The sequence below is a fragment of the Archocentrus centrarchus genome, chromosome 3 (assembly GCF_007364275.1).
Source record: "Archocentrus centrarchus isolate MPI-CPG fArcCen1 chromosome 3, fArcCen1, whole genome shotgun sequence".
Classification (NCBI taxonomy): domain Eukaryota; kingdom Metazoa; phylum Chordata; class Actinopteri; order Cichliformes; family Cichlidae; genus Archocentrus; species Archocentrus centrarchus.
This window is the reverse complement of record NC_044348.1, coordinates 23,654,714-23,680,428: the sequence shown is the minus strand read 5'-3', so window position 1 is coordinate 23,680,428 and position 25,715 is coordinate 23,654,714. Positions and strand designations below refer to the sequence as shown.

The 25,715-nt window shown below is 40.4% G+C and overlaps 1 protein-coding gene across 1 annotated transcript in view; it reads right to left on the bottom strand.

Annotated features, from left to right (window-relative positions):
* The window catches only part of mdga1 (MAM domain containing glycosylphosphatidylinositol anchor 1), a 238,551-nt gene that overhangs the window by 55,585 nt on the left and 157,251 nt on the right, over window positions 1-25,715 (bottom strand). The window contains exons 7-11 of the mRNA XM_030758507.1: window positions 23,889-24,158; window positions 20,175-20,504; window positions 16,333-16,632; window positions 3,110-3,376; window positions 2,797-2,945 (exon numbers count right to left, since the gene is read on the bottom strand). Coding sequence (XP_030614367.1) covers window positions 2,797-2,945; window positions 3,110-3,376; window positions 16,333-16,632; window positions 20,175-20,504; window positions 23,889-24,158 — 1,316 coding nt within the window. The remainder of the gene's footprint in view (window positions 1-2,796; window positions 2,946-3,109; window positions 3,377-16,332; window positions 16,633-20,174; window positions 20,505-23,888; window positions 24,159-25,715) is intronic.

Genomic DNA, 25,715 nt, shown 5'->3' with positions numbered 1-25,715 from the left:
TCCTGATGAAATAAACTCTGACCTTTCTAGTTGTTTGAGAAAAAAATATTATTAAAGCGATGAGAAACCAAAGGAAATCTGCCACTCTTGCTATAAAAAAGTAAAATTATCACATATTAATTAATTATCTCTTGAGGAAAAATGCTGTTAGGATAAGTTGATGGGAAAAAAAGGCCCTGTCAACACTGTTAATTCAAACACAGGGAAACCTCCTGCAGGGAGAATGAAACTAAATTAAGATGTGTAAACAGGGATTTCACAGCTTGCCAATGAGTCATGGGGTAAACCACATAAACTGACATGTATACACACACACGCACACACACACACACACACACACACACACAAACACACACACACACACACACACACACACACACGGACATACCCTGTTCAAGCAGGTAAATATATTAAGGCCAGTTATACAATATAAAATACATTCACATTTTTAGGCATATAACACAATAAATCTGCATTAACTCACATGTGAAACATGCTCATTCATGCATAACCAAAAATCAAACTGAAGCCAATGTGTAAAAGTTATAGTCATATGCTCAGATCTGCAATGAAGAGCACTGCTCTACATGAACTGATCTAAATCCTCTTGTATTCCCTTCTATACCTGCTTGTTTCTCCTGAGACCTCCACATCATTTTGTAGGTGCTAAAAAGATAGAGTGCCAAGGCGTTAAAAGGATGAGCTGGAGAAAATGTTTCAGAAATAGATGGGTTGTGAAATTGAGATGGTATTACATTTGAATTTTCTCGTACTCTATTTAATAGTTGAGAGGGCCAGTGAGATTTGATGTTTTTCTTTAATTTGCATCATATTTCTCTCCTTTCGCACCCTTCCATTCACTTTCTTGCTCACAACTCCCATCCCTTCCTTATTTTTTCAGTCTCTTTTCACTCTCTAATGAACACATAAAAAAAAAAAAAAAATTCAGGTAAAAACATTGAAATTAAATTAAAGCTTAACAACATTTAATAAGTCCTAAACTGCCACTTAATGCAACTCATTACTTTAACACTGTCGGCATAAGAACTTGCAGCCACTATTTATCAGCCCTATTCAGTTTTCCATGGTTCACCCAACATCAAATGCCATTAAGTCTGCAGTTTACAGCAGAGTACCTCAGAGCAGGAAAAATGAAGGCAAGAGAGAGGGGACGAGAAAGAGAGCAACAGAGAGGGGTGGAGGGACTGGGTGCTTAAATGTGAGCAAGGCAGAAAGAGAGGAAGAAATGGGATGGACAGTAGGTAAGGGACTGGAGTGAAATAAGGATACATAGCAGAAAAAGGGAGGACAACCAGGAGAGGTTGATGGAATAAAAGAGGAAGAGTGAGTGAGTTTTCAGAGAGCCTAGGCATGCAATCTAATGTGCATCTAAGGAAGACTAGTGCTCATTTTCTGTATCCCAGAAGATTCTTACTTAATAAGGTAAGCAGCCAAGTCTTGAAGCAGGAGGGGAATTAACTATTCATCCACACAAAAGCAAGCTGGCAGTCCTCGCATTCCCTCTGTTTAAGTGTCTCTCTCTCACACACATGCATGCACACCATACACAACCACAGCCAGTTGTGTATAATTCACTACAACCTTCATGTCATCTGACAATGGCCAGTAATATATGAGTAGATGCTTGAAACATAACAAGAACATGGCCTGAGGGTGCTCTCCTATTGTGGACAGAGGTCCCTAATTTTAGATCACAGGCCTATTAGGGGCTCTAAAAGTATCGGAGTTTTTCTAGGGTCAGTTGTAAAGTGCCTAAGTTTATGTAAAAGTACATAAATGTGGTGTACCACATCAGTGTGAACAAAATGAGTTGTTTTGGCTCAAAATCTAAGGAGTAGGAAGGAATGAAGGTTTTCAAAGGTTATTTAAATACATGCTTAATCTAATTTGAGACTGCAAGACTAATTTAACAGCCCTCACAGGGTTCCAGAAATGTAGTAACATCAATGGAGAGTCAATCATGTGGGAACAAGCTAAAACATGAAACTATATTTAAAGAACACTAACTGTCGCTGGACTCATGGCTAAAATGAAGGCATTTCTTTCTTTGGAGGATTGGTAATAAATACATTACTACTAGTCTGGCACTCAGATCCAGACAGCAAAGTAATTGTATGTGGAATGTTTGAAATAAAAAGTACAGAAGGCTGATAAATCCTGCAAAGAAATTGCATCAGAATGATCGATCACTTCAAAGAAACACAAATATATTTAATTTAAAAATGGCAATATATAAATAAAAGCATAAATACAATACAATGCTATCATCCTACAAACAAAGCAGATCACATGAGTGAATGGAGAGGAGAGGCTTTGTTCATTCTATGCAGGTGTGTTTTGACTGACTACACATGCCTGACTTCGTAAGCTCATAGAGCCGCATTTTTACTTAGAATGGAATTCCACTGTTTATGTTTATGCTTTTTATCTATACAAGCTGTCAAGTTTCAAGGTGATTCTTACAAAGACGGGTGACCAAAGTTTGCTTTGGTTAAAGTTATACTGATCAGTGTCAGCCTTATGACTAAAGTCCGTGAGCTCCTATTAGTCAATCCAGTGCACTTGCCTGTTGTCAAGAAAATATATGAGGAAATATATGAGGATACAACAGTACTACACACAGGGTGTGTGTAACAATTCACGCAAATAGATGTGTATATATACATGTGTGTATATATACATACATACATACATACACACACACACATGTATGTATGTATATGTGTGTGTGTATATACACACCTATTTATAGCCTATTTACACCTATAACTTTACCTTTCGAACATTAACCCAGTATCCTATGATGCGATCTGTGGCTTCAGGATCTTTTTGTGTCCACTGCAAGTTGTAGGAATAGTTGTTTCCTTTCAGAATCCGGACAGGGTTGGGTGTATCAAAGTAAAACTCAGCATTGTAGGGTTGTGCTGTATGACAGAGAGATGTGGAGAGAGAGAAAAAGAATGTTTTTCAGAACTTTGCTGAATGACACAGAAGAAAAAAAAGGAAGGTTTGGATGAGTAAAGGAATATAAACAGATAGCAACAGCATTAAGGCCTTTTTTTTTCCATTAATGACAACAAACACTCACCAGAGACATTAAATGTGCATGATGATGTGCCCACACTATTGCTCACTCGGCACTCATAAGAGCCATTGTTGGTGGGTTCCAGTTTGAACTTCAGCTCAGGTGTTTCCTTCAGGTCTGGCATTGGCATACGGATGAAGTCACCATTACGGAACCATCGGATGTCAGTCAGGCGTGGAGGGTTTGATCGTTGGACTGTACACCTCAGGGTTACCATTTGATAGTTCCTGGAACGGACATCTTGAAAGACTGGGTCCAGAATGGGGGGGTCTGCAGAAAGAAAAGACTTGTGACTTTTATATTTTAATAATACAGAAAATATTAATCTCTATTTTCATGCTAGGTCAGCAACAACATTTTTTAAACAGCCTTGTCAATGCTATTGTCGGTCATTTTTTGCATGGGTATTTCTCTATTATAAAATATAATCCTTATTCTGTACTATGTCACTTGCACATATGCAGTAACTGTGCAATAACCTGCTTTGTGATGAGGGGTACAGATAAAGAAAATACATGTAAAAATAATTCTGTCTAATTTGTTTCCATTTTAAAAAGTGTTTTCATCATAAGACAATGAAGATAAACTGAAGCAGATAACTTTGACAACAAATTTTATGTTTAGAGACTGCACTTAGACATGGAAGTAAAGCTAGTGTCATCCATGTCTCTCTTATTTTCCTTTTGTTTTTGTTCTTTGCAGAGTGGATTTCCTCTAACCATCAGAAAACACGAGGCTTGACAAATCATCCAACACAGAACAACTGTTATTGCCATAAGGGATCAGGCATTACAAGCCACACTCTCATCCCTGCTGCTAACCTATATTAACCAGTTGTAATTAACCTGTCAACGGTGATGTGTGCCTCTGTGGTTAATGATTGACTAGCCACTACTGCCCTGGGGTCAGCCAAGACACAACACAGCCAAATTACTCTGCCACAAATCACCAGCCAGCTAGTTCACCCCTGGCTAATCATGTAGATAATAGACAAGATGCTAATGGTGGTACTGCAGTACTAACGTTGATGAGATCTGGTGTTAAGGCCCCAGAGGTGATACAGCACGACTAGAGCCCCCTATGAATCAAGTTTATCAGACACAGATGTGTAATTATAGTCTAATCTATGTTATGCCTGTAATTTAGACAGACAGAATGAGCTGGAGTAAGGATGGGAGAAAGAGATGGTAGGATAATGTAAAGCAAGGAGTGGGGGGGTAAAGAAACAGAAATGCTGTTATTGTGTTTAATACAATATCAAAATCTCTGGATGACTGACTACCTCTATAATATATCTATCTAGATATAGTATAGCGGTTTTGATCATTATGTTATCTTTTTTTCTTCATAAAGTCATATATTTTTTGATCACTCTGAGTTGCACTGAATTGAAGAAAAGGCGCTAGACAAGTCAATTTTGAATGTTATACCTTTTAAATTTTTGAAATAGCCTATTGTAACTTTAGGTTTTAGGAGCCAATAGCTTCCACATTTTACATATCAGAAACTAAAAAGATAAACTAAAAGCTACAGCCTGCCGAAACGCATTATCCACTTAATACATGTTTTTGAAAGCTAAATAACTGAAGAAAATAATTTATACTCTCTACGAATAAAAATGTTTTTTGTTGTTTATTTGGCTATTGATGGGTATATACAGTCAAACCAAATTCTTGTTTGAAACCAGTTTACCATTCTGTGCCAGCACTCCTGTCAAAGGAACATGAGTAAGCACCTGAATGCTAAAAAGACTGGAAACCACCAAAGCATTTAATTTCTCAGCTCCGAGGTTGTCTTTTGGCTTATAGTCAAGACTCCCAGCATGTATCAAAACATCTTCCCATAAAATCTAAAACTGTAACTTGATGTTGGATGTTTAATTATAATTACTGCCTCCCTGATCTCTCAAAACCAATGTTTAGCTTCTCCCTGCAGCCACAGCTATGTGATGCTGTGTGATGCTGAGAGATGTCTGAGTGGTCAAAGGTCATGCTGTAATCCAAGGATTGATTAGTGTATGGTCATACACCCTGCTCCTACTTATAGACACACATAGGCATACTGATTACTGACTTTGGAAATGGGTAACAAGGATAAAGAAAACAGGAAAAATGTGGAGCAATGGTGATAAGAGGAGGAGGGGAGCTGTAAGTTGGTTTGTGAGCAATTTAAAAATCATTAAGTTAGTACACTCCGTTATTTAATGTATCCATTTCAAGAATTACCAAAGTAGGCTCCACTTTTTCAAGTTTGGGGTTTATTTAATTCTCTAATTCAACTTTTCCCCAAATTCTCCAGAGCATTGTTTTTACATTTATTTGCTTCTCATTTAGGCCTCATAGCCCAGTGTTGCAATGTTTCATAGTCAAAAGACTATAATCCATGTAAACACACCATTGCTATCTGTCTTATTGAATGCAAAATGAATTCCATCCGGGAATGCAACACTGACCAAGCCAAACATTTACAGTGCACAAAGAGAAAATCAATTTACATGAGACTGAGAGAGGGAGGTAGCATGCATGAGGAGTAAGGAGGGATGAGAGAAGAGAGAACAGCTCTTAAAGAAGAAGACAAAGAGGAAGACAAATGATAGGGAAAGTGCAGTGTGAAAGTGAGAGAAGTCAGTGATTGAGTATGGGAGGTGGGGAGTGAATGAGAGAATGCAGGATGCAGAAAGAGAATGACAAGACAGAGAGAGGTCTTCTCTCATGGCCAACAGTTAGCTGATTGATGATGATGAGAATGGCAATGAGGAAGAACAGCCACCTCTCTAGGAGGAGAAAAAGGAACACTGGGCAAGTATAGAAGTGATACAAGGCAAACGAGGAACTGGGAGAGGCAAGAGTGGAAACAGTGGCAAGCATCTGTGTATCCACTTAATTACATCTGCCTTAAAAAAAATGATGCTATCGTTCCCTCACATCAATCAACAGTGATGAATGGAATAAAGAAAAGAAACCTGATAAAATAAACAAATTAAGTTAGCGGATAAAAGGGCAGCTGAACAAGGTTGGGGAATTTATTTTCCAGTTTTATTGGCTATACTGAAATATCCTCCCGTTTCTGTTTCTCTATCCACTCTTTGTTAGTACCTTCTCATCTTCTCCACCTCCTCCCACCATCAATATCCATGCTTTCCCATTTCAAGCTCTCTCTTAACCCCGTTATGTTCACTCTTATTCCTGCTCATGTATCTGCTTCATTGCTCCGTTTCTTTTGCTGTCCATAGTGCGGTGGCCACCTGGTCCATTAATCAGAGTTGGCCAGTGAGGACAGCAGAGCTCACAGAGTGTTGCCCTTACACCCTGCCTGCATTAGTAAGCCCTGTAAATCCGCCTTGCAGAGGAGAGAGGAAGAGAGGAGAGGGCTCTAATTTGGGCTTGTAAGGTAAGTCAAAGTGGGAAATTGGTTCTTTACTTCCTGATAAATGTATCCTCACTTTTTAGGAGGGAGAAAAAAAAATATCCTTTGACTTTTTCTTAATGACTAATTCTGTCAACAATGTTTTCTTTATGTATGATTGCTGAAGCTGTGGAAATAAACAATTCCCTTTCAGTGTTCCTTTACTGGCAAAAAATAAATATAACTACAATTTATCAATGACTGTGTACCATCAAAACTGACTTCATAGGTTGAATATAATTTATGTTCCAAATTTGAACAACTGTTAAAAATAGGACAAAAAGGTATGTCAATATATCAAGTAAGGTAAATTCCATATTCTTTTGAACACTGATAAATAAACTCCAGACCGTTCAGTTTCCCCTTATTTGAATCTTTTATTTGATTTATGTGTTTAAAATATTCTTTGTGTCCTATTTTCTGTTATTTTGTGCATCTCATTGCTGTGCTAAAATGGTTGAATTGAAAACGGAGCTATAACTAATAGATATTTGCTGGTAGAGTGATAAGCAGCTGTGTAAGAAAGCCACCTCAAAACACAGGTTATATTGGTAATCTAATAACGTTTTAAATTATTAATTACTTCTTAGTAAAGCCAGCGCATGAATTTCACATTTTAGAATGGATGAAGCCTGTTGAGTGTGAGTCAGACAAGTTCAGTACAGAACCTTGGTGATGTCAGGAGTGAGAATGTGTTGCAAAATCCATTACAGTATGTGAGTACTATATCTACTACTTCATGTGTGTATCAGTGTGTATTATGTTTGACTATTATTCCCAATCTTACCAGATCTCTATGTAGCCCTGTAGGAAATGGACATAAATAAGTTGATTGAATGTGGTTAAATGCATTTATGTGAATGTTAAAATTTCAAATGTTAAGGTGTTAAGATAATTAATTTGCCATAAATATTCTATTTTATTTGTTTATTTCATTTGTTGTGAAGGAAAGCCAATCTAGTGTTTCATTTTAGTCACCTGTTTCTGTACTGGCTGCTGATTGGAGGTGGTGTGAGTGTGCGCAAGGGAGAAGGAAAAAGAGAGACCCGAGAAGAGAGGTGCGCTAGACTTTGACTGGAAAAGTGAAAGTTTTATGGCGAGTTAAACTGGTACTCCGTGTTCGGACATCGGCCAGGTGGACGGAAGGAGGACAGTTTAATTTGGCGCAGCCTACGCCTGTAAGTGTTTGGACTTGAAAGTCGTGGTTTGCTCGCTGGATAATCGAGCGGAAATTAGCCGCGCTGATCGTCTGGAAAGCTGCGGTTGGCTAGCCCGGCTAATCGCTACAGGACTCGGCTGACTCTTACCGCACACAGACAAAAGAGGATCCCAGATAGCGCTCTGAGCTACCTATAGTTCAGAGTTCCTCTGGCTACGCGGGAAACGGCGACCAGACGGGTATTCCCTGTGCTTCTTGCCTGTGTGGGACAACGTGGACTGAACGTTTGCACCGCCATATTGGAAAAAGGTACTGTTGGCTTATTATTTTATTTTGGCTCTAATTGAGTGAAAGGACCGCAAAGTTTCTGGTCTCACCGTACCCGAGCTCCGAATCAGGCCTGCAACGGGTTTGTTTTGTTTAATAACATTATTTGGGACTGTTGTGTGTGGGGATACATATATTGTTGAACCGTTAATTGACCTGAAAGAACTGAAATATTGATTTAAGTGTGTTTTTGGTGGTTTTCTAATTAAAGTGTGGTATTGTTAATTCCAATTGTAGAGTGTGTGATGTTATAGTGGTTAAGTAATTAATGTCGTTGAATACGAACTCAGGGCCCATTCATACCGATCAGTAGTATGTGGGCTACATAAATGGAGGCACCGCTGGGATTGTGTTATATTTGATGTGTATAAAAACAAAAAAAAAAAATGTATTGAGTTTCTAACTGTATTACATGAGGGAATGTTAATAGAGGATCTTTGACATGGATACCAACCTAGTGACCAGATTGAAGAACTGGTGTAGTGGAGAGACATTAGATGAAAATCATGCTTTACTGACTGTAGTTCCTGAGCACACAGAGATTGCGCAGATAGAAGATGCACTACAGACTATCAAGTGTTTTGGGCGCGTAAGAGTCAGAGGACGAATGCTAAGTGACACAGACAATCAAGTGTTAGTGCTTTGTGAGTGTCGACAAAAAGTGACTGACTCAGCAGTCCCAAAAGAAGTTCGCTCTCCCGATGGATTGACAGCATGGCCAATTTGTGTAGTAGCTGAAACTCCTGGGGTTGAGGAAGATTTTGCTGGTAAACTGAAAGCTCTGTTGGAGGCTGAAGGAAAGTCTGCCGAGGATGTGCAAGCTTTATTGGCTGGATCACAGCCAGTGTCTCCTACTGAGTCCATCTTGCGTGCTGTTGGTGACCTGCTGGACAAAACAGTTAAACCGTCCCCAGAGAATGCAGGACACCGACGCCTGAGAATTTTTTCAGGTAACATCCCCACCCCAGCCGGTGAGGAACAATTTGACCACTGGTTAGAGCAAGCATACCTGCTGGTCGAAGAGTGTCCTGGCTCTCCAAAAGAAAAAAGGAGGAGAGTCATAGAGAGTTTAAAGGGGCCAGCGTTAGATGTGATAAAAGCAGTGCGTTTATCTGATCCGGATGTGACCCCTGAAGGATGTTTAGAGGCGTTAGAGAGTGCCTTTGGACTGGCAGAGTCCGGAGATGACTTGTATTTTGCCTTTAGACTGTTGCAGCAACAACCTGGGGAAAAGTTGTCTGATTTTCTCCGCAGGTTAGAGCGTGCTTTGACAAAAGTTGTACAAAGAGGTGGTATCCCAGTTAACAGTATGGACATCGCACGTGTTGAGCAGCTACTTAAAGGTGCAGTAGATGCTGACTTAATGCTAATTAACCTCCGTCTTAGAGAGAGGAGGACCAAACCCCCAACCTTCCTTGAACTACTGCGAGAAATTCGCATAGAGGAAGAATATGAAGCTTCCAGAGTTAAGCTGAACCGCTCAGTGAGCTCGGTTCAAGTTAAGCCACAAGCTGACAACAGGCAATCTGAGATACAGAGCCTGAAAGCAGAACTCAAAGAAGTAAAAGCCATGTTTGCAGCACTTGCTACCCATTCTCCTGCAGAAACAGAGAAGGGTGAAAAGCAGTTGGATAGCAGAGAGCTAGCTTCAGAGAATAATGTGGACCCTGAAGTGGTTGCCCTAAAGAAACAAGTGAAGCAGTTGCAAAAGAAAGTAGGTACACGGCTGTCCTGTCAGGCGGGAGCTTCTCCAACTGTGATGGCGGTGGGGACTCCATCAGCCAGGCAGTCACCTGACTCAGAAGAACGCTTTTGTTACCGCTGTGGGGAAAATGGCCACATAGCGCCAAAGTGTAACAAGCCTGAGAACCAGAGCAAGGTTATTCAGAGACTCCTTGGAGTTCTCAAGAAAACCAGGGGTAAACCCCAACCAGCTACAGGTAAAACCATCCCCGAAGAAGTGGCTGGTACAGTTAGGAAAAGTGCAGTGGACGTGTTGGAGTCCCATGGGCTTCCAGAAGGCCTGATTGGGCCACCATCTTTAGAGCCACTGAAAGTCAATGGGCACCTGTGTAAGGCATTATTAGACAGCGGCTCAAGAGTCAGCATAATCTTTGAGTCTTGGTACCAGAGATACCTATCAGATATCCCTATTCACCCTGTGAGTCGGCTAAACATTTGGGGATTGAGTGATTCAAGCTACCCATATCGTGGCTATGTGGTGGTGGACATAGAGTTTCCAAAGAAAGTAGTGGGAGCACCAACCACTATGTCAGTCCTAGCACTGATATGTCCTGACCCCCCAGGCCCTGACCAGACTCCAGTGATTTTAGGAACCAATGCCAGTGCCAACCTTCCCAAGAGGCTAGCCCAGCTCTGTGAGGGTACCTCAGGTGTGTCTGTTTCACCCTTGATGGTGCACAGCGCTTGCCCTGAGGAAGAAGATGATGATGATGAAGTAGGGTGTGTCAAGTGGCAGGGTCCTGGTTCTCTTGTGCTACCTGCAGGGAGCAGCTGTAAAGCAACCTGTAAAGTTGAGCTAAAACAGCCCTTGCCTCATGAGATCTTGATGGTAGAAGCTTCTTCTACCAACCCTCTTCCCGCTGGTGTATTGTTACAGTCCATGACAATCCCAAGCAATGCTGTGGATGCTAACCAGTTCACAGTTCTTCTGCAAAACGAGTCACTTAAAGACATAACGATTCCAGCTGGCACCACCTTAGGCTGTCTGTGCACGACTGATGTTGTTACAACCGTGTCAGAACAACAGCTGGTGTCTGAGGGATTTGACATCAGTCTTATCAACTTTGGCTCATCTCCTGTTCCAGAGGAGTGGAAAGCCAGGCTCCGTCAGAAATTGTCTGAAAGGGCCGATGTATTCTCTTCTCATGAACTTGATGTGGGGTTAGCCAGAGATGTAGAGCATACAATTCGTCTGTCAGACCCGCTACCATTTCGTGAGCGGTCCAGACGCATTGCTCCAGATGATATTGATGATGTGCGTCGTCACATACAGAGGTTATTGGCAGCAGGCATAATTAAGGAGTCTAGGAGTCCTTATGCCTCTCCAATTGTCATTGTTCGAAAGAAAAACGGAGAAGTCAGAATGTGCATTGATTACCGCACACTCAACAGCCGCACTGTGCCTGATCAATACACAACCCCCCGGATTGATGAAGTTCTGGATTGTCTATCTGGAAGCAAATGGTTTTCCGTCCTGGACTTAAGGAGTGGCTACTACCAGATAGCCATGAAGGAGGAGGACAAAGAGAAAACCGCTTTCATATGTCCGCTAGGTTTCTATCAGTTTGAGCGGATGCCTCAAGGCATCACTGGAGCTCCTGCGACCTTCCAAAGGTTGATGGAGAGGGTCGTCGGTGACATGAACTTGCTCCAGGTACTAGTTTACCTGGACGACTTAATAGTGTTTGGAAAAACACTAGAGGAGCACGAAGAGAGACTCCTGAAAGTGTTGGACAGACTCAACGAGGCAGGACTCAAGGTTTCACTTGACAAATGTCAGTTCTGTCAGACGCAAGTCAAGTATGTGGGTCACATAGTGTCAGCAGAAGGTGTCGCAGCCGACCCCGGCAAAGTGGAGGCTGTCGTGAACTGGCCCAGGCCGCACAACCTTAAGACCTTGCGATCATTTCTAGGGTTTTGTGGATACTATCGGAGGTTTATCCACAATTACTCAGCTATTGTCCGCCCTTTGACAGACCTCACTAAAGGGTACGCCCCAACTCAGAGGGGAAGGAGACCCAAGACAGGGCAGAATCATGCCTATTTGGATGAGAGGGATCCCTTTGGAGACAGATGGGATCAAGTGTGCACCGAGGCATTTGAAGCTATTAAAACCTGCCTCACGAATGCACCAGTTCTAGCCTTTGCCGACCCTAGTAAGCCATATGTGCTGCATGTGGATGCTAGCCTGTCAGGTCTTGGTGCAGTTTTGTATCAAGAGCATCCTGAAGGGCTTCGGCCGGTTGCATTTGCCAGCCGTAAACTCAGTTCATCAGAAAAGAATTATCCCATCCATCAGCTGGAATTTCTCTCTCTTAAGTGGGCCGTGGTTGAGAAATTCCACGATTATCTCTATGGAGTCCGCTTTACAGTGTACACTGATAACAACCCGCTAACCTATGTCCTTACGTCAGCAAAACTCAATGCGACAGGACATAGATGGTTGTCAGATTTGTCAGTGTATGACTTTGACATTGTTTACCGACCTGGCAGAAACAACATTGATGCTGATCTGTTGTCCCGGATGGAGCCAGGAGAAAGGAAGACAGAAATGCGAAACATCTCTCAGGAGAGTGTTAAGTCTATTTGCCAGAGAGTTGGTGGCCTTAATTCTCCTGAGGACTCACCAAGATACGCGCAGCAGCTTGGAGCCCATCCAGATTGTGTGCCTGATGCTTACACCTTTTCTACAAACTTGGAGTTGAACAATCTGAGGCAATTGTCCAAGCCTGAGCTAATGGCAGCACAGGAACAAGATCCTGTAATAAGACCAACCATTGAGGCCATAAAGAGTGGCAGATGGCCAGATGAGATCAAGACAAACCCAGACTTACTTGCCATGAAACGAGAAATGGGAAAGTTGATTATGAAAGACAGACTCCTTCACCGACTGAGTATAAGTCGTGCAGGAGAAAAGACTTACCAACTGGTGCTACCTGCTGAATTCAGAGCTGTGGTGCTGAAATCCATGCATGATGACTTAGGTCATATGGGCGTGGAAAGGACAGTTGATATGCTCCGAAGCAGATTCTTCTGGCCCAAGATGTCTGTCGAGGCAGAACACTACATAAAAAACTGTGGAGAGTGCCTCTTGAGGAAAACTCCATGCCAAAGAGTGGCACCACTGCACCAAATAGTCAGCACAGGGCCGATGGAGTTGGTCTGTATTGATTTCCTGTCCATGGAGCCTGACTCCAAAGGAATAAGTAATGTGCTAGTGATCACAGACCATTTCACAAGATATGCCCAAGCATTTCCAACCAAAAACCAGAAGGCTCTCACAGTCGCCAAGGTTTTGGTGGAGAAGTATTTTGTGCACTACGGTTTGCCAGCCCGGATTCATTCGGATCAGGGACGAGACTTTGAGTCGAGACTCATTAAGGAAATGCTGAAAATCCTTGGCATACGGAAGTCGCGGACTACTCCGTACCATCCTCAGGGTGATCCTCAGCCCGAACGATTTAACAGGACCTTGTTGTCAATGCTAGGGACTCTGAAGCAGGAAAAGAAGCGGCAATGGAGTCAGTATGTTACACATCTTGTGCACGCTTATAACAGCACTAAATGTGATGCTACCGGATATTCGCCGTACTTCTTGATGTTTGGAAGAGAAGCTAGACTTCCAGTGGATGTGTGTTTTGGGACACATCTAAATGAAAGGGCAGAACATCAGCACTCTTCCTATGTCACCAAACTGAAGGAGGATTTGCAGAAGGCTTATGAGCTGGCTGCAGAAGCCTCTGGCAAGTCGCACTTGAGAAACAAGAGGACTTATGACAAGAGACTTGTGGCCCAGACTCTAGAGCCAGGTGACAGAGTGTTGGTGAGAAATCTTGGAATAAAAGGGAAACACAAGCTTGAGAATCGCTGGTGTGACGTTCCCTATGTTGTTGTGGCCAGAATGCCAAACTTGCCAGTCTACAAAGTAAAATCCCAGAATGGCAAGGACAGAGTCAGGACATTACATAGGGATAATCTTCTTCCTATAGGAGACTTAGTGCGAATCCCAATGATGGAGTACTCGCAGGATGCATCCAATAAGCGAGCAAAGAGATTAGACAGCCAGAAGCGGCCTGAGAGGGTTAGCACCCATCATTCCATACAAAATGAAGGGGTGAGTTCAAGTGAGTCATCTGATTTTGAGGGTGGTTTGCCATCTAGACCCTATAGGACTTATTTTGAGAAAATGGTTCAGAGGAGGGATGACACTGTGAGTAGAGGGGAACAGGTGGGAGACTGCATTCCACTGAGTGACAACTATTCTGACCGACCAGATCATTCTCCTGTAGACTCTGACCGTGACACTGACCATGAAGCCAGCACTGAGCCTGACGATGGTTCGAACAGTGATGAAGGTGTAAGACAGTCTAGTAGCTCTGGCTCAAGACTACCTACAAAGAGGACTAGGCCCAAAAGGTCAGTGAAACCAGTAGTAAGGTTGACCTATGATAAACCAGGAAAATCTCGAGATCAACCATTGACTATTGTACACAGAGGTATTGTGATACAGATTGGAAAGGGCTAAAAAGACAGCTAATGTTAAACACTTTACCCATTTCCTGTTACCATGCAGTTCATTAAGTTACTTAAGATGTTAGTCTGCTGAGGACATCAGACGTGTTGATGGGGGAGGGTGTAGCCCTGTAGGAAATGGACATAAATAAGTTGATTGAATGTGGTTAAATGCATTTATGTGAATGTTAAAATTTCAAATGTTAAGGTGTTAAGATAATTAATTTGCCATAAATATTCTATTTTATTTGTTTATTTCATTTGTTGTGAAGGAAAGCCAATCTAGTGTTTCATTTTAGTCACCTGTTTCTGTACTGGCTGCTGATTGGAGGTGGTGTGTGTGTGCGCAAGGGAGAAGGAAAAAGAGAGACCCGAGAAGAGAGGTGCGCTAGACTTTGACTGGAAAAGTGAAAGTTTTATGGCGAGTTAAACTGGTACTCCGTGTTCGGACATCGGCCAGGTGGACGGAAGGAGGACAGTTTAATTTGGCGCAGCCTACGCCTGTAAGTGTTTGGACTTGAAAGTCGTGGTTTGCTCGCTGGATAATCGAGCGGAAATTAGCTGCGCTGATCGTCTGGAAAGCTGCGGTTGGCTAGCCCGGCTAATCGCTACAGGACTCGGCTGACTCTTACCGCACACAGACAAAAGAGGATCCCAGATAGCGCTCTGAGCTACCTATAGTTCAGAGTTCCTCTGGCTACGCGGGAAACGGCGACCAGACGGGTATTCCCTGTGCTTCTTGCCTGTGTGGGACAACGTGGACTGAACGTTTGCACCGCCATATTGGAAAAAGGTACTGTTGGCTTATTATTTTATTTTGGCTCTAATTGAGTGAAAGGACCGCAAAGTTTCTGGTCTCACCGTACCCGAGCTCCGAATCAGGCCTGCAACGGGTTTGTTTTGTTTAATAACATTATTTGGGACTGTTGTGTGTGGGGATACATATATTGTTGAACCGTTAATTGACCTGAAAGAACTGAAATATTGATTTAAGTGTGTTTTTGGTGGTTTTCTAATTAAAGTGTGGTATTGTTAATTCCAATTGTAGAGTGTGTGATGTTATAGTGGTTAAGTAATTGTCGTTGAATACGAACTCAGGGCCCATTCATACCGATCAGTAGTATGTGGGCTACATCTACTTGAAATAATCCAGGTAAGGAGAAATGAGTTGAATGAGGAGACATATTATTTTTTAAATAGTTGAAAGTTTTGCAAGCGGTTTGCTCAGTTTTACATATATACAGGTCGATGCGCAGTACTCACAGGTTCTATGACTTAGCACTTGTAAGAGCTGTCACAATTCCAAGATGGTAAAAGTAAGTAAAATAAGATAACCTCATGGGAAGGAAAAAAGTATCAAAATTGTGCGTTACTTTACACATCTCCTCTCTCAAAGTAGATCCTCTGAGACTTTTATAATGACAGACGTCAGTGGAATGTTCGCAAAGGCAAAGCAGTAGGTTTGGTGAACACTGCCTTTAAGCCACTGCGACATGTCCTCATTTGCTTTCAGTCCCACCTTTTACAATTTCTGCTTTGCCATACATTTCATATCTGCTGTTAGGGTCCATAGTTTTTAGTGAACTGTGAAGGTAGTGACTTCACTGAGGGTGGGGGAAAGAAAAGCGATCATTTAAATTTAGTAGAAAATTAATAGAATATATTTTTAAACCAGGATATGTCCTTTAATTTACAGAAACAGGTCTCTGTTTGAACGTCGTCAAAATTAACTTATTCCTCTATGCTGTCCATTTACCTCCCAATCACTTACATTAGATGATTGTCCTTTGCTAGAAGTTTCTTCCTGTCAAAAAGCTGTTTTTTTCCCTCTTCACTACATCACTAAGTGATCGGTAGTAAACGATATTTGGACTGTTGAAGTTCTCTCTTTTATACTGTAGGACTTTAACCTTACATTTTAAAGCAGCTTGAGATAAATACTGTTGTTAACTGGTGCTACATAAATAAAATAATTTTAAAAAAAAAGTGAAACTAGTTGCTCTCAATGTGAGAGACATGCTTTCAGCCTAATGCAACAAATTTTGGATGTTGATTTGAAAGCACTGTGATCCATACTTACACTGCACATTGAGTTGGACCTGCGCCTCTCTGCGTTTAATGTTAAGTCCGTTGTATGGAGCAGTCTGGCACCGGTATGCTCCCATCATGTCCCGGCTTATGTTCTTTATCCTTAAGCGACCATCAGGCGTCTCCACTATAGGCTTCCCTGAGGGCATTAGCAGGTCCTTTTCTGTCCGTGACCACAGTATGGGAGGACGTGGTTTCCCATCTACGACTAAGCACACCAGTTCAGCATTACCTCCCTCACGCACACTTACAACCTGACCTCCGGATGGAACTGACAGCACTGGAGGAGAGACTGTAGGGAAGGAAAGGGCAAAAAAGCACAGTAAGGCAAAGTTTAGATTTTATTTTTCTTACTTCCATATAAACTGAAAATACAATAATTTTCATCAATAATTCCTTAAACCCTTTGCTATTGTTGAAATTTTGACTGGAAAAAGATTTAGCCAGTAACAATGGCAAACGTGCAAGTACAAATACATAACCTTGCGCTGTAAGATAAGATTATATCTCCTTGTCCTTGATGCTAAACTAAGATGAAACTGACCATTTTTTTCTGGATCAAAAATAAATTTGAGATTAATTAACAGCATTAACACCAAGTCAAAAGGCAAACATGATTTTAAATATCAGATAGTGCAAACTGAGAAACTGGAAAAAACTAGGGAAACAGAGACAGATGGACAATAAAATTGTATGACAGACACTGACATTTAAAAGGCCAAATTTATTGGTCAATCACACAGTTTTAATGACATGTGGGAACATTAAAAATAATATTGCTCAGGATTAAGTATATATTATGGTTTAACACACATAAGAAAAAGCACACGAACACACATAACTGAACCATCAAAGCAGCAAGCTGACCTGGGGGCATACAGAAACTGTCTGTATAAAGACACTACTTTCAGCTGCTCCCCTATTCACAAGGGGTCACCACAGCACATAGCACTGCATATTTAATTTGTCAGATTTTTATACAAGATGCTTTTCCTGACGCAACCTCAACGCAATTTGTGTCTCCTCCTGGGACCAAACCTGGGATCTTTCACTTGTTACCTGAATGTGTAACCCACTACACTATTATCTTAACACTTTCCCTGCCACAGCATTGTTTTGAACTTACCAGTGACTTACGACTCACCAATCATTCAAGACCTCCAAGAATATTTTTGTTCTTTGAAAATGTATACATATATATCAAAAGAAAGTGAAAACATTTGAGTTGTAACACTATTGCACAATGTGAAAACACTGATTGCTAGAATATTTCATCATTGGCATGGATAGTGTTAAGATTCAGACAGTTCATAATAAATTACAACCTTTTGGATTTTGGAAAAAAACTGTTCACATTTACTGCCTTGGATAAGCGCATTGTGTACCTGAACCTTTGGTTCAAATTACTTTATGAATCAATGAATATTCAGAAGCTGCATTTGTTTGTGAATTAACTGTTTACTTAAACAGTTAGATCCCTGTACATAAAGACCGCATCAACAAGAAAGCAAAGATATACAGTCCTGGAGAATGAGGCAAAATTATGTGAAAGATAAGATTAAAGCCGGAACAATTAATAATTCAAGTTAAAAAGAAAGAGAACACTTTTAGGTGTTAAAAAAAAGTCCATCTGAATTTCCAGCCAAAAACTCAAACATGTCTATTTTATAAATTTGTTTATTACTCAAACATCAACAAACCAACCTCCATTATGCAGTTGCCACCATATACACTTAGTAATGAAGATCAGCAGCTTAATTGCATGCATGCATGCACAATTTACAGCTAACTGGCCCATATGAATCTGCATTTGATCATAGTCTTAATAGACAAATATGCATTGGTCCATCTATATAATGTACCAGTCAAACGTTTGGATGCACTTATTCATATGAATGAGTAAGTGTGTCCAAACTTTGACTGATACTGTGTTTCCTACATTGTATATTAATACTGAAGCCAACATAAAGGAACAAATAAGTAATCATGCAGTAAACTTAAAAGTATTAAACAAACCAAAATATGTTTTAGATTCTTCAAAGTCGGCACCTTTTGCTTTGATTACAGCTTTGCACACTCTTGGCATTCTCTCAATCAGCTTCATGAGCTAATCACCTGAAATGACTTTCCAACAGTCTTGAAGGAGTTCCCAGAGCACTTGTTGGCTGCTTTTCCTTCACTCTGCGGTCCAGCTAATTGCAAACCATCTCAATTGGGTTCAGCTCAGGTGATTGTAGAGGCCAGGTCATCTGATGCAACACTCCATCACCCTCTTTCTTGGTCAAAAGCCCTTACATAGCCTGGAGGTGTGTTTGGGGTCATTGTCCTGCTGAAAAACAAATGATGGTCCCACTAAGTGCAAACCAGATGGGATGTCTCTGCAGAATGCTGTGTTAGCCATGCTGGTTAAGTTTGCCTTGGATTTTGAATAAATTGCTAACAGTGTCACCAGCAAAGCACCGCCATACCATCACACTTCCTCCTCCATACTTCACAGTACGAACTACACATGTAGGGACCATCCATCAGCTTTTTCTGTGTCTTACAAAGACATTGCTTTGGAACCAGAAATCTCAAATTTGCACTCATCAGACCAAAGGACTGATTTCCACTGGTGTAATGTCCATTCCTTGTGTTCCTCTTGTTGATCTTCCTTAGAAGTGGCTTCTTTGCAGCAATTCAACCTTAAAGTCCAGATTCAGTCCTCTCTGAACAGTTGATGTTGAGATGTTTGTGCTACTTGAACTCTGTGAAGCATTTAGGTGGACTCTTATCTGGGGTGCTGTTAACTTGCAGTTTCTGAGGCTGGTAACTGTGATGAACTTATCCTGTGGAACAGAAGTGACTCTTGGTCTTCCTTTCCTGGGGCGGTCCTGATGAGAGCCAGTTTTATCATAATGTTTGATGGTCTTCGTGACTGCACTTGAAGATACTTTCAAAGTTCTTGAAATTATTTGGATTGACTGACCTTCATTTCTTAAAGTAATGATGGACTGTCATTTTTCTTTACTTAGTTGAGTAGTTCTTGTCATAATATGGATTAAAATATTACTCAAATAGGACTATTCACTGTATACCTCTTCACAACACAACTGATGGTCTCCAACACATTAAGAGGGCAATAAATTCAAGAAATTAACTCTTGACAAGGCACAGCATTAACTGAAAGCCATTCCAGGTGACTACCTCAAAAAGCTGACTGAGAGAATGCCAAGATGTGCAAAGCTGTCATCAAAGCAAAAAGTGCATACTTTCAAGAATCTAAAATAGAAAACATATTCTGGTTTGTTTAACACTTTTTTGTTTACTAAATAATTCCATATGTATTTCTTCATAGTTTGACTTAGTCTTGATATACAATGCACTATACTGCCTGGAGCACTGGATCCTCTCCCTTCTCTATGTTGTTGTCATTCTCAATCGCTTTCTCTTTGTTATAATACCACTAACAGTTGACTGTGGAATATTTAGTAGTGAGGAAATTTCATAAGTGGACTTGTTGCACAAGTGGCATTCTATCATGGTACCACACTGGAGTACACTGAGCTCCTGAGAGCGACCCATTCTTTCACAAATGATTGTAGAAGAAGTCTGCATGCCTAGGTGCTTGTTTTTATAAAGCTGTGGCCATGGAAGTGACTGGAACACCTGGATTCAATGATTTGGATAGGTGAGTGAATACCTTTGGCAATACAGTGTATATTGCAGTTTATATATTGGTTTGTTTGCATTTGAAAATGTGGGTTAGCTATCTCTGTAGCTGGCATAAAAACATTACAATTTTTTTTAGTCTGATAGAGATAAATATTTTTTTAAAAAAAGGGAAAATCTTACCGCTATTTTGAGAAATGTTGACATCAACACGAAGCTCTCGCACTGTGCTGCCTGGAAAACTCGCCACACAGCTGTAGGTGGCCAAGTCTCTGAATTTCATGTCCACAATCTCCAAGCTGCTGGTGCCTGGTGCCATGTCTGGGTCACTGCGAAGTAAAATCAGGCTATCCGAGTTGAAGACTGGTACACCGTTCTTGTACCAGGTATAGTTGACCTTGTCCTGTGGGGTGGCATCAACGTGGCACGAGAGCTTAAGGTCACGACCCATTTGAATGGTTTCACTGTCCTTGTTAGAATCTGGTGTAATCTGGAAGGTCAGGTTGCTCATTGCTTTGAATGGTGGTAGCAAAGTGAAGAAGAAGAGAGAAGATACAGTAAATATATGCCACAGTGTGAGGCATTGGGTACAAAAGGCATTGAAAAATATAATAATAAAGAAATAATAAAAAAAAATTATAAAATACAAGGGGAATAGGCATCACTGGCAAGGTCTGTCTTTTTTTTCACTAAGTTATGAATGTATGGTTTGAAATGATGGTTTGAATTGGTTTTGAGTATGAGGCATTGGATGCAAAAGGCATTGAAAAATATAATAATAAAGAAATGATAAAAACTAAATAATATACAAGGGGAACAGGCATCGCTGGCAAGGCCTGTCTTTTTTTCACTACTAAAATTGCCAATATCTGTATTTATCTTTTCATTTCCACATGGTCTTTATGTAGAATTTGGAATTTTACTGTAGGTGTGATATACATAAATAAGTACAACCCATGGAAATGTATGAATTTTTGGTATATTTAACCAAGCAAACATTTGAGCCATAGATGCAGTGGGCACATCTCAACATAAATACATGGAAAATTAGCTCATGCAATATTTTATTCATCAACAATATTATCAGAAGTCAAAAGTAAATGTAACATAATCACATTTATGTAGTGCTTTTCTAATCTTACTACTCATTCAGAGTGCCTTAGATGATAAGTCACACTTTCATTCATAACTTAATTCTACCCACTTAAAGCACTTTATCTGCCTCACATCCATGGCCAATTTCAAATTACCAGCTAACCTAATATGGATGTCTTTGTACTTCTTTGTACTCTCTTTGTGCTTCCTCCCACAGAACAAAGAAAGCTTCTCAAGAGAAGACCCTCATACCAACTGTGAACTGTGGGAGTGGGAAAATTGTTTTGGGTTCCCCTGCTGTCCCATGGACTTTGCATCTTACAGTTATTAATTCAACAAGCTTGCCCCTTAAACAGAGTTTTTAATGTGATTTCTCAAATTTTTCATGGCTCCTGTAGTGTAGTGGTTAACAGATTAGCCTAACACACAAAAGATGACCATGAGGGAACACCCCAGGAACCCAGGTGATCTTCTCATGGTCTCTGAAACTGGACTGGCCTCTGTGTTTGTCCTGCTAGACCTCACTCTAGTCTCTGTATCGTCTCAATATAAGCGATAACATAACTTTTACAGAGACTAGAATACAACTTTAGTATGAAAGGGAATGGTTTGAAATCACTGGTTTGAATTGTATCTGATAGATTCAATTTTTTTCAAAGATTTTTGGTCCAAAATTTAACCAGATGTCAGAAGCTGGTGGACTACTATTCAAAAAAATGAACTTATTACTGGAGTGCATACTAATGTCAGGCACAAGGGGCAGCATGGTACTGGAGTGGTTGGCTCTGTTGCTTCACAGCAAGAAGGTTCCTGATTTAAACCCCAGGTGGTGCCTCTCTTTGTAAAGTTTGTACATTCTCCCTGTGCCTGTGTGGGTTTCTTCTGGTAGTGCACCTTCTTTTCATAGAACAAAGAAAGCTTTGTCAGTCTCCACCATTATTGTGGCCAAAGTCTAGCATACAAGGACATTATTCTGTTGTCAAACTGCAACAAAAAATGCTTCTTGGTACATTTCTTACGCAGGTCAAATCTGTGTAAACTTTTTTTTTTTTTTGGTATCACCTTTATTAATGAGCACTGTTCCCAAAGGGATTTAGTTTTTGATTGCTCAGTTGTGTCAAAAAATCAATGACTGTATGACTTGAATGACTGTATTCCATCCTAATAAAGATTGCTTAAGCATTTAAAGTGTTCATGTAAATTAAAATTAAGAAAACAAATTTAAAAGAACACATTTAGGAAATGAGATCAAGGAGAAGGAATTAATACTGTTGAATTAAAAAGAAATGAAAGAATGGAGATGGATGGCTAATATATTATGCCCCCCCACACACACACATACACACACACACACACACACACACAAATAAATAAATAAATAAACTGAAGAGGTTGCCTAGTACCAAAGGAAAGAGGAAATTAGAGAAGAAAGAAAAAGAGTGAGAGGGGAAGAATCAAATTGTGAAGGAAGCCAAGACAAAAGGAGCCAAATGCAGAATAAAATAACAGGAGGGTAAGGAGGAGGGGGGGAAACAAAATCAAGGACAAAGAGTAACTCTCACACTGTCACATTTAATTTTCAGTTTCAAAGGCTCCGTTTCCCCAACAGATTTCCATGTTGAATACAAAACAGCTCTCTGTTTCCCCACTAAGGGGAGAGACAGGCGGTGAGGAGGAGAGGAGAGCTTGATTTAAACTCTTTTGAGCTTGTTAACAAGATACTTGGGTGGAGCCATGGATATGAGGCAGTGACCATATGGTTAACATGAACCTGCAACTTTACCTGATTAATGTGTGTGTGTGTGTGTGTGTGTGTGTGTGTGTGTGTGTGTGTGTGTGTGTGTGTGTACTCCGTGAGTATTTAAGTGCACTTGTCTACCTACCTACCCGCAGACTTTTTTCTTTATGAACTCACTGACTGTGAATGAGTTTCTCTTTCAGCATCTCGCCACCTGCGCTGGTGTGACAGTATGTTCAGGCCCATTAAGCTAACAGGAGAAACCCATCCAACATACGCTCTCAACAGTGCTAACTAACATAAGACACTGTTGCTAATTGCTTCCACTCCAGTCTAACTAATTGGAGTGAATAAAGATGATTAAAGGGGCTAAAAATAGCCAGAGGGGGAGAAAGAGAATGGAAGTATTCTGTTTTAACAGCATGGAAATTAAAAAAAGGAGCAATACTTAACCCGTCTCTTCTGACAAGATTCACATCAGCTTTCTGTAATGACGGATCAACTGCTAGTTACACACTCACTTTCACAAAATCACAGATTTCAATGAATGAAGCTAACAAGGACCAGACAGGCACTTTGCATAAAGCCATTATCAGGTGTGTATGAGTTCTCAAAAGGAAAAGGATACTGACTGTGCCTTTGTCAACTATTTTTACCCCCTGGCTAGTAAAATAATTAAATGCAACATCAATTTTTAGTTACAAGTCAGTGAATGAAAATCCTAAATTGTTATTGGATGAACAAAGCCATCTAAATTATGTAAAGACTGAACCATTTTTGCCCTTTTTGTACAGCATTGCCATATATGAATGCCACAGTGCTTTATATTTTTAAGAAATTGACACTCATTCTGAAAGTATTTCAAGAACCCTCAAAGCAGACATTCAGGTTGAAAAACAATCTTGATGCACAGTTTCTTTAGAGTAGTTATGCACAGATAAAAATCGACAGCTACAGGAAATTATGTAATTGGGGCTAGTTTATACCGAGGTTTCACAGAGCACAAAGCTAGCACTGTTTACCGCCAAACACATCCAATTATTGATTACACACACATTACTTACTCCTCACAATGAGGTTGACGTTCTTGCGTGCAGGGTTGCCCACATTGTTGACAGCCGTGCAGTTGTAGAAGCCTGCATCTGCTGGTGTGACAGCTCTCAAGATCAGCGTTGCTCCTCGAACTTGAGCACTGAGGGGAAGAGGGCCAGGGTAACGTGACCATATCACAGTGGGCAGAGGGAAACCTGCTGTCACCTCACAGGTTATGTGCACATCCTGGCCAGGATCCACCACCACTGTATCATTCACTGACAGCCGAATCATTGGTGGAGCTGTAGGTCAGAGAAACAAGGAAGAATGTGAGAGGAGAGGAAATCACCTTTTTCTGTGCTATGTGGAACATTGTGATTCAGAGGCATTGTTGGATGGGTATAAGATTTAATTAATGACATTACTTTTTTCAGCTGAAAATGGGTGCAAGTGTTGTTATCTGACATTCTGGACTGTAAACATAAATCCTACAGCTTTTATATTTTATCAGAGTGTTGCTATACAGGTGTTTGCTGCACAATATTTGCTTTTTTTTTCAAAGCAAGAGAAAGAAAGAAAGAAACAAAAGTAGTGTAAATGGGAGTAATGTTCAGCTATTAATAAAAAAAAAATTCAAAATCAGTTGTGGATATTTCTATGGAGGCCACTTTTACTGTATAAATTTTATTTCAAAGAAAAACTTTAAGTTTGTTCCGCCTACAAGATGCTGTTAATAGATAATATGCATAAATATGTGTTTGAGGATGTTTCAAGTTCAAATTCACTTTGTCAATCCAGTCATATTAAAATACACTGGGATGTAATTATGTTTCGCACAGGTCGAGTAAGTGCAAAATTGCAAATTGAAAACCACTCAAAACAAGACAGAACAATACAGTAAATAAACAGTACAAGGTCATAAAGTGCAACAAATACCTGCCTTAAAGAATAATACAATAGTCAAACACATTAAATAAAAAAATGCTATAATAAATACTACAGCTATAGAATAAAACACATGACATGACATAAAACATTACCAATACCTGAGTTAAAATTATTGAGACACTCAAAACAGTAAACAGCAGGCTTGAAATTGCTGAATGTTTGTATCTCAGTGTCTGTTTGTTCTGCGTGTCTTAGCACGAAGGTCTGAATATACAGCATTTCTCAGTACACGCTAATCATTGTACCAGAGGTAATTCAGGTCTCTGCTCCTCTGCTCTCATACCATCCCCTAGTTACTGCATCCATTTCCTATGACTGACCTAACAGAAAAGTACAAGATGACCCGTAATGCTACTGCAAAAGAGGCTGAAAAATGCTGTTGGCAGAGACAGAGATCGATTGGACCCCAGCATGTTCAAAAATAAAAAAAAAAAAAAGTGGCAGAGAAGTGAGGATGGGGACGCATACGACACAGTAGACTATCAAACAACTAAGAGAAAAGAGAGAAAACAGGGCCAAAGTGTGAGAGAGGACAGAGTGAAAAGAAAAAAAGTGACATTAATCACCTAAGAGGAGCTTTGGGGACCTGGAGGAAAGAAATGCCTCCAGAGTGACAATGAAATCAGAATGCAGTCTGTTGGTCATATTCTATAATACTTATTCATTTATTTTGTCTGACATTCTCAAATCTGTTGCAGTCAACACATTTTTTTAGTTCAACTATGACCTGCTTGCAGGTGGCTCCAAGGAGTTGAGAATTTTGAGCTATGTAAACCCACTAAATGGTTGTTTAGTCAAATGCTCTACACATAATAATTCTGGCAGTCAGTGTTGCTATTAAGTTTAAAAGGAGTCTGTCTTACATGGAGCATCAAATATGGCTTTTCTTACAGTTCAATGATGGTAAAAAG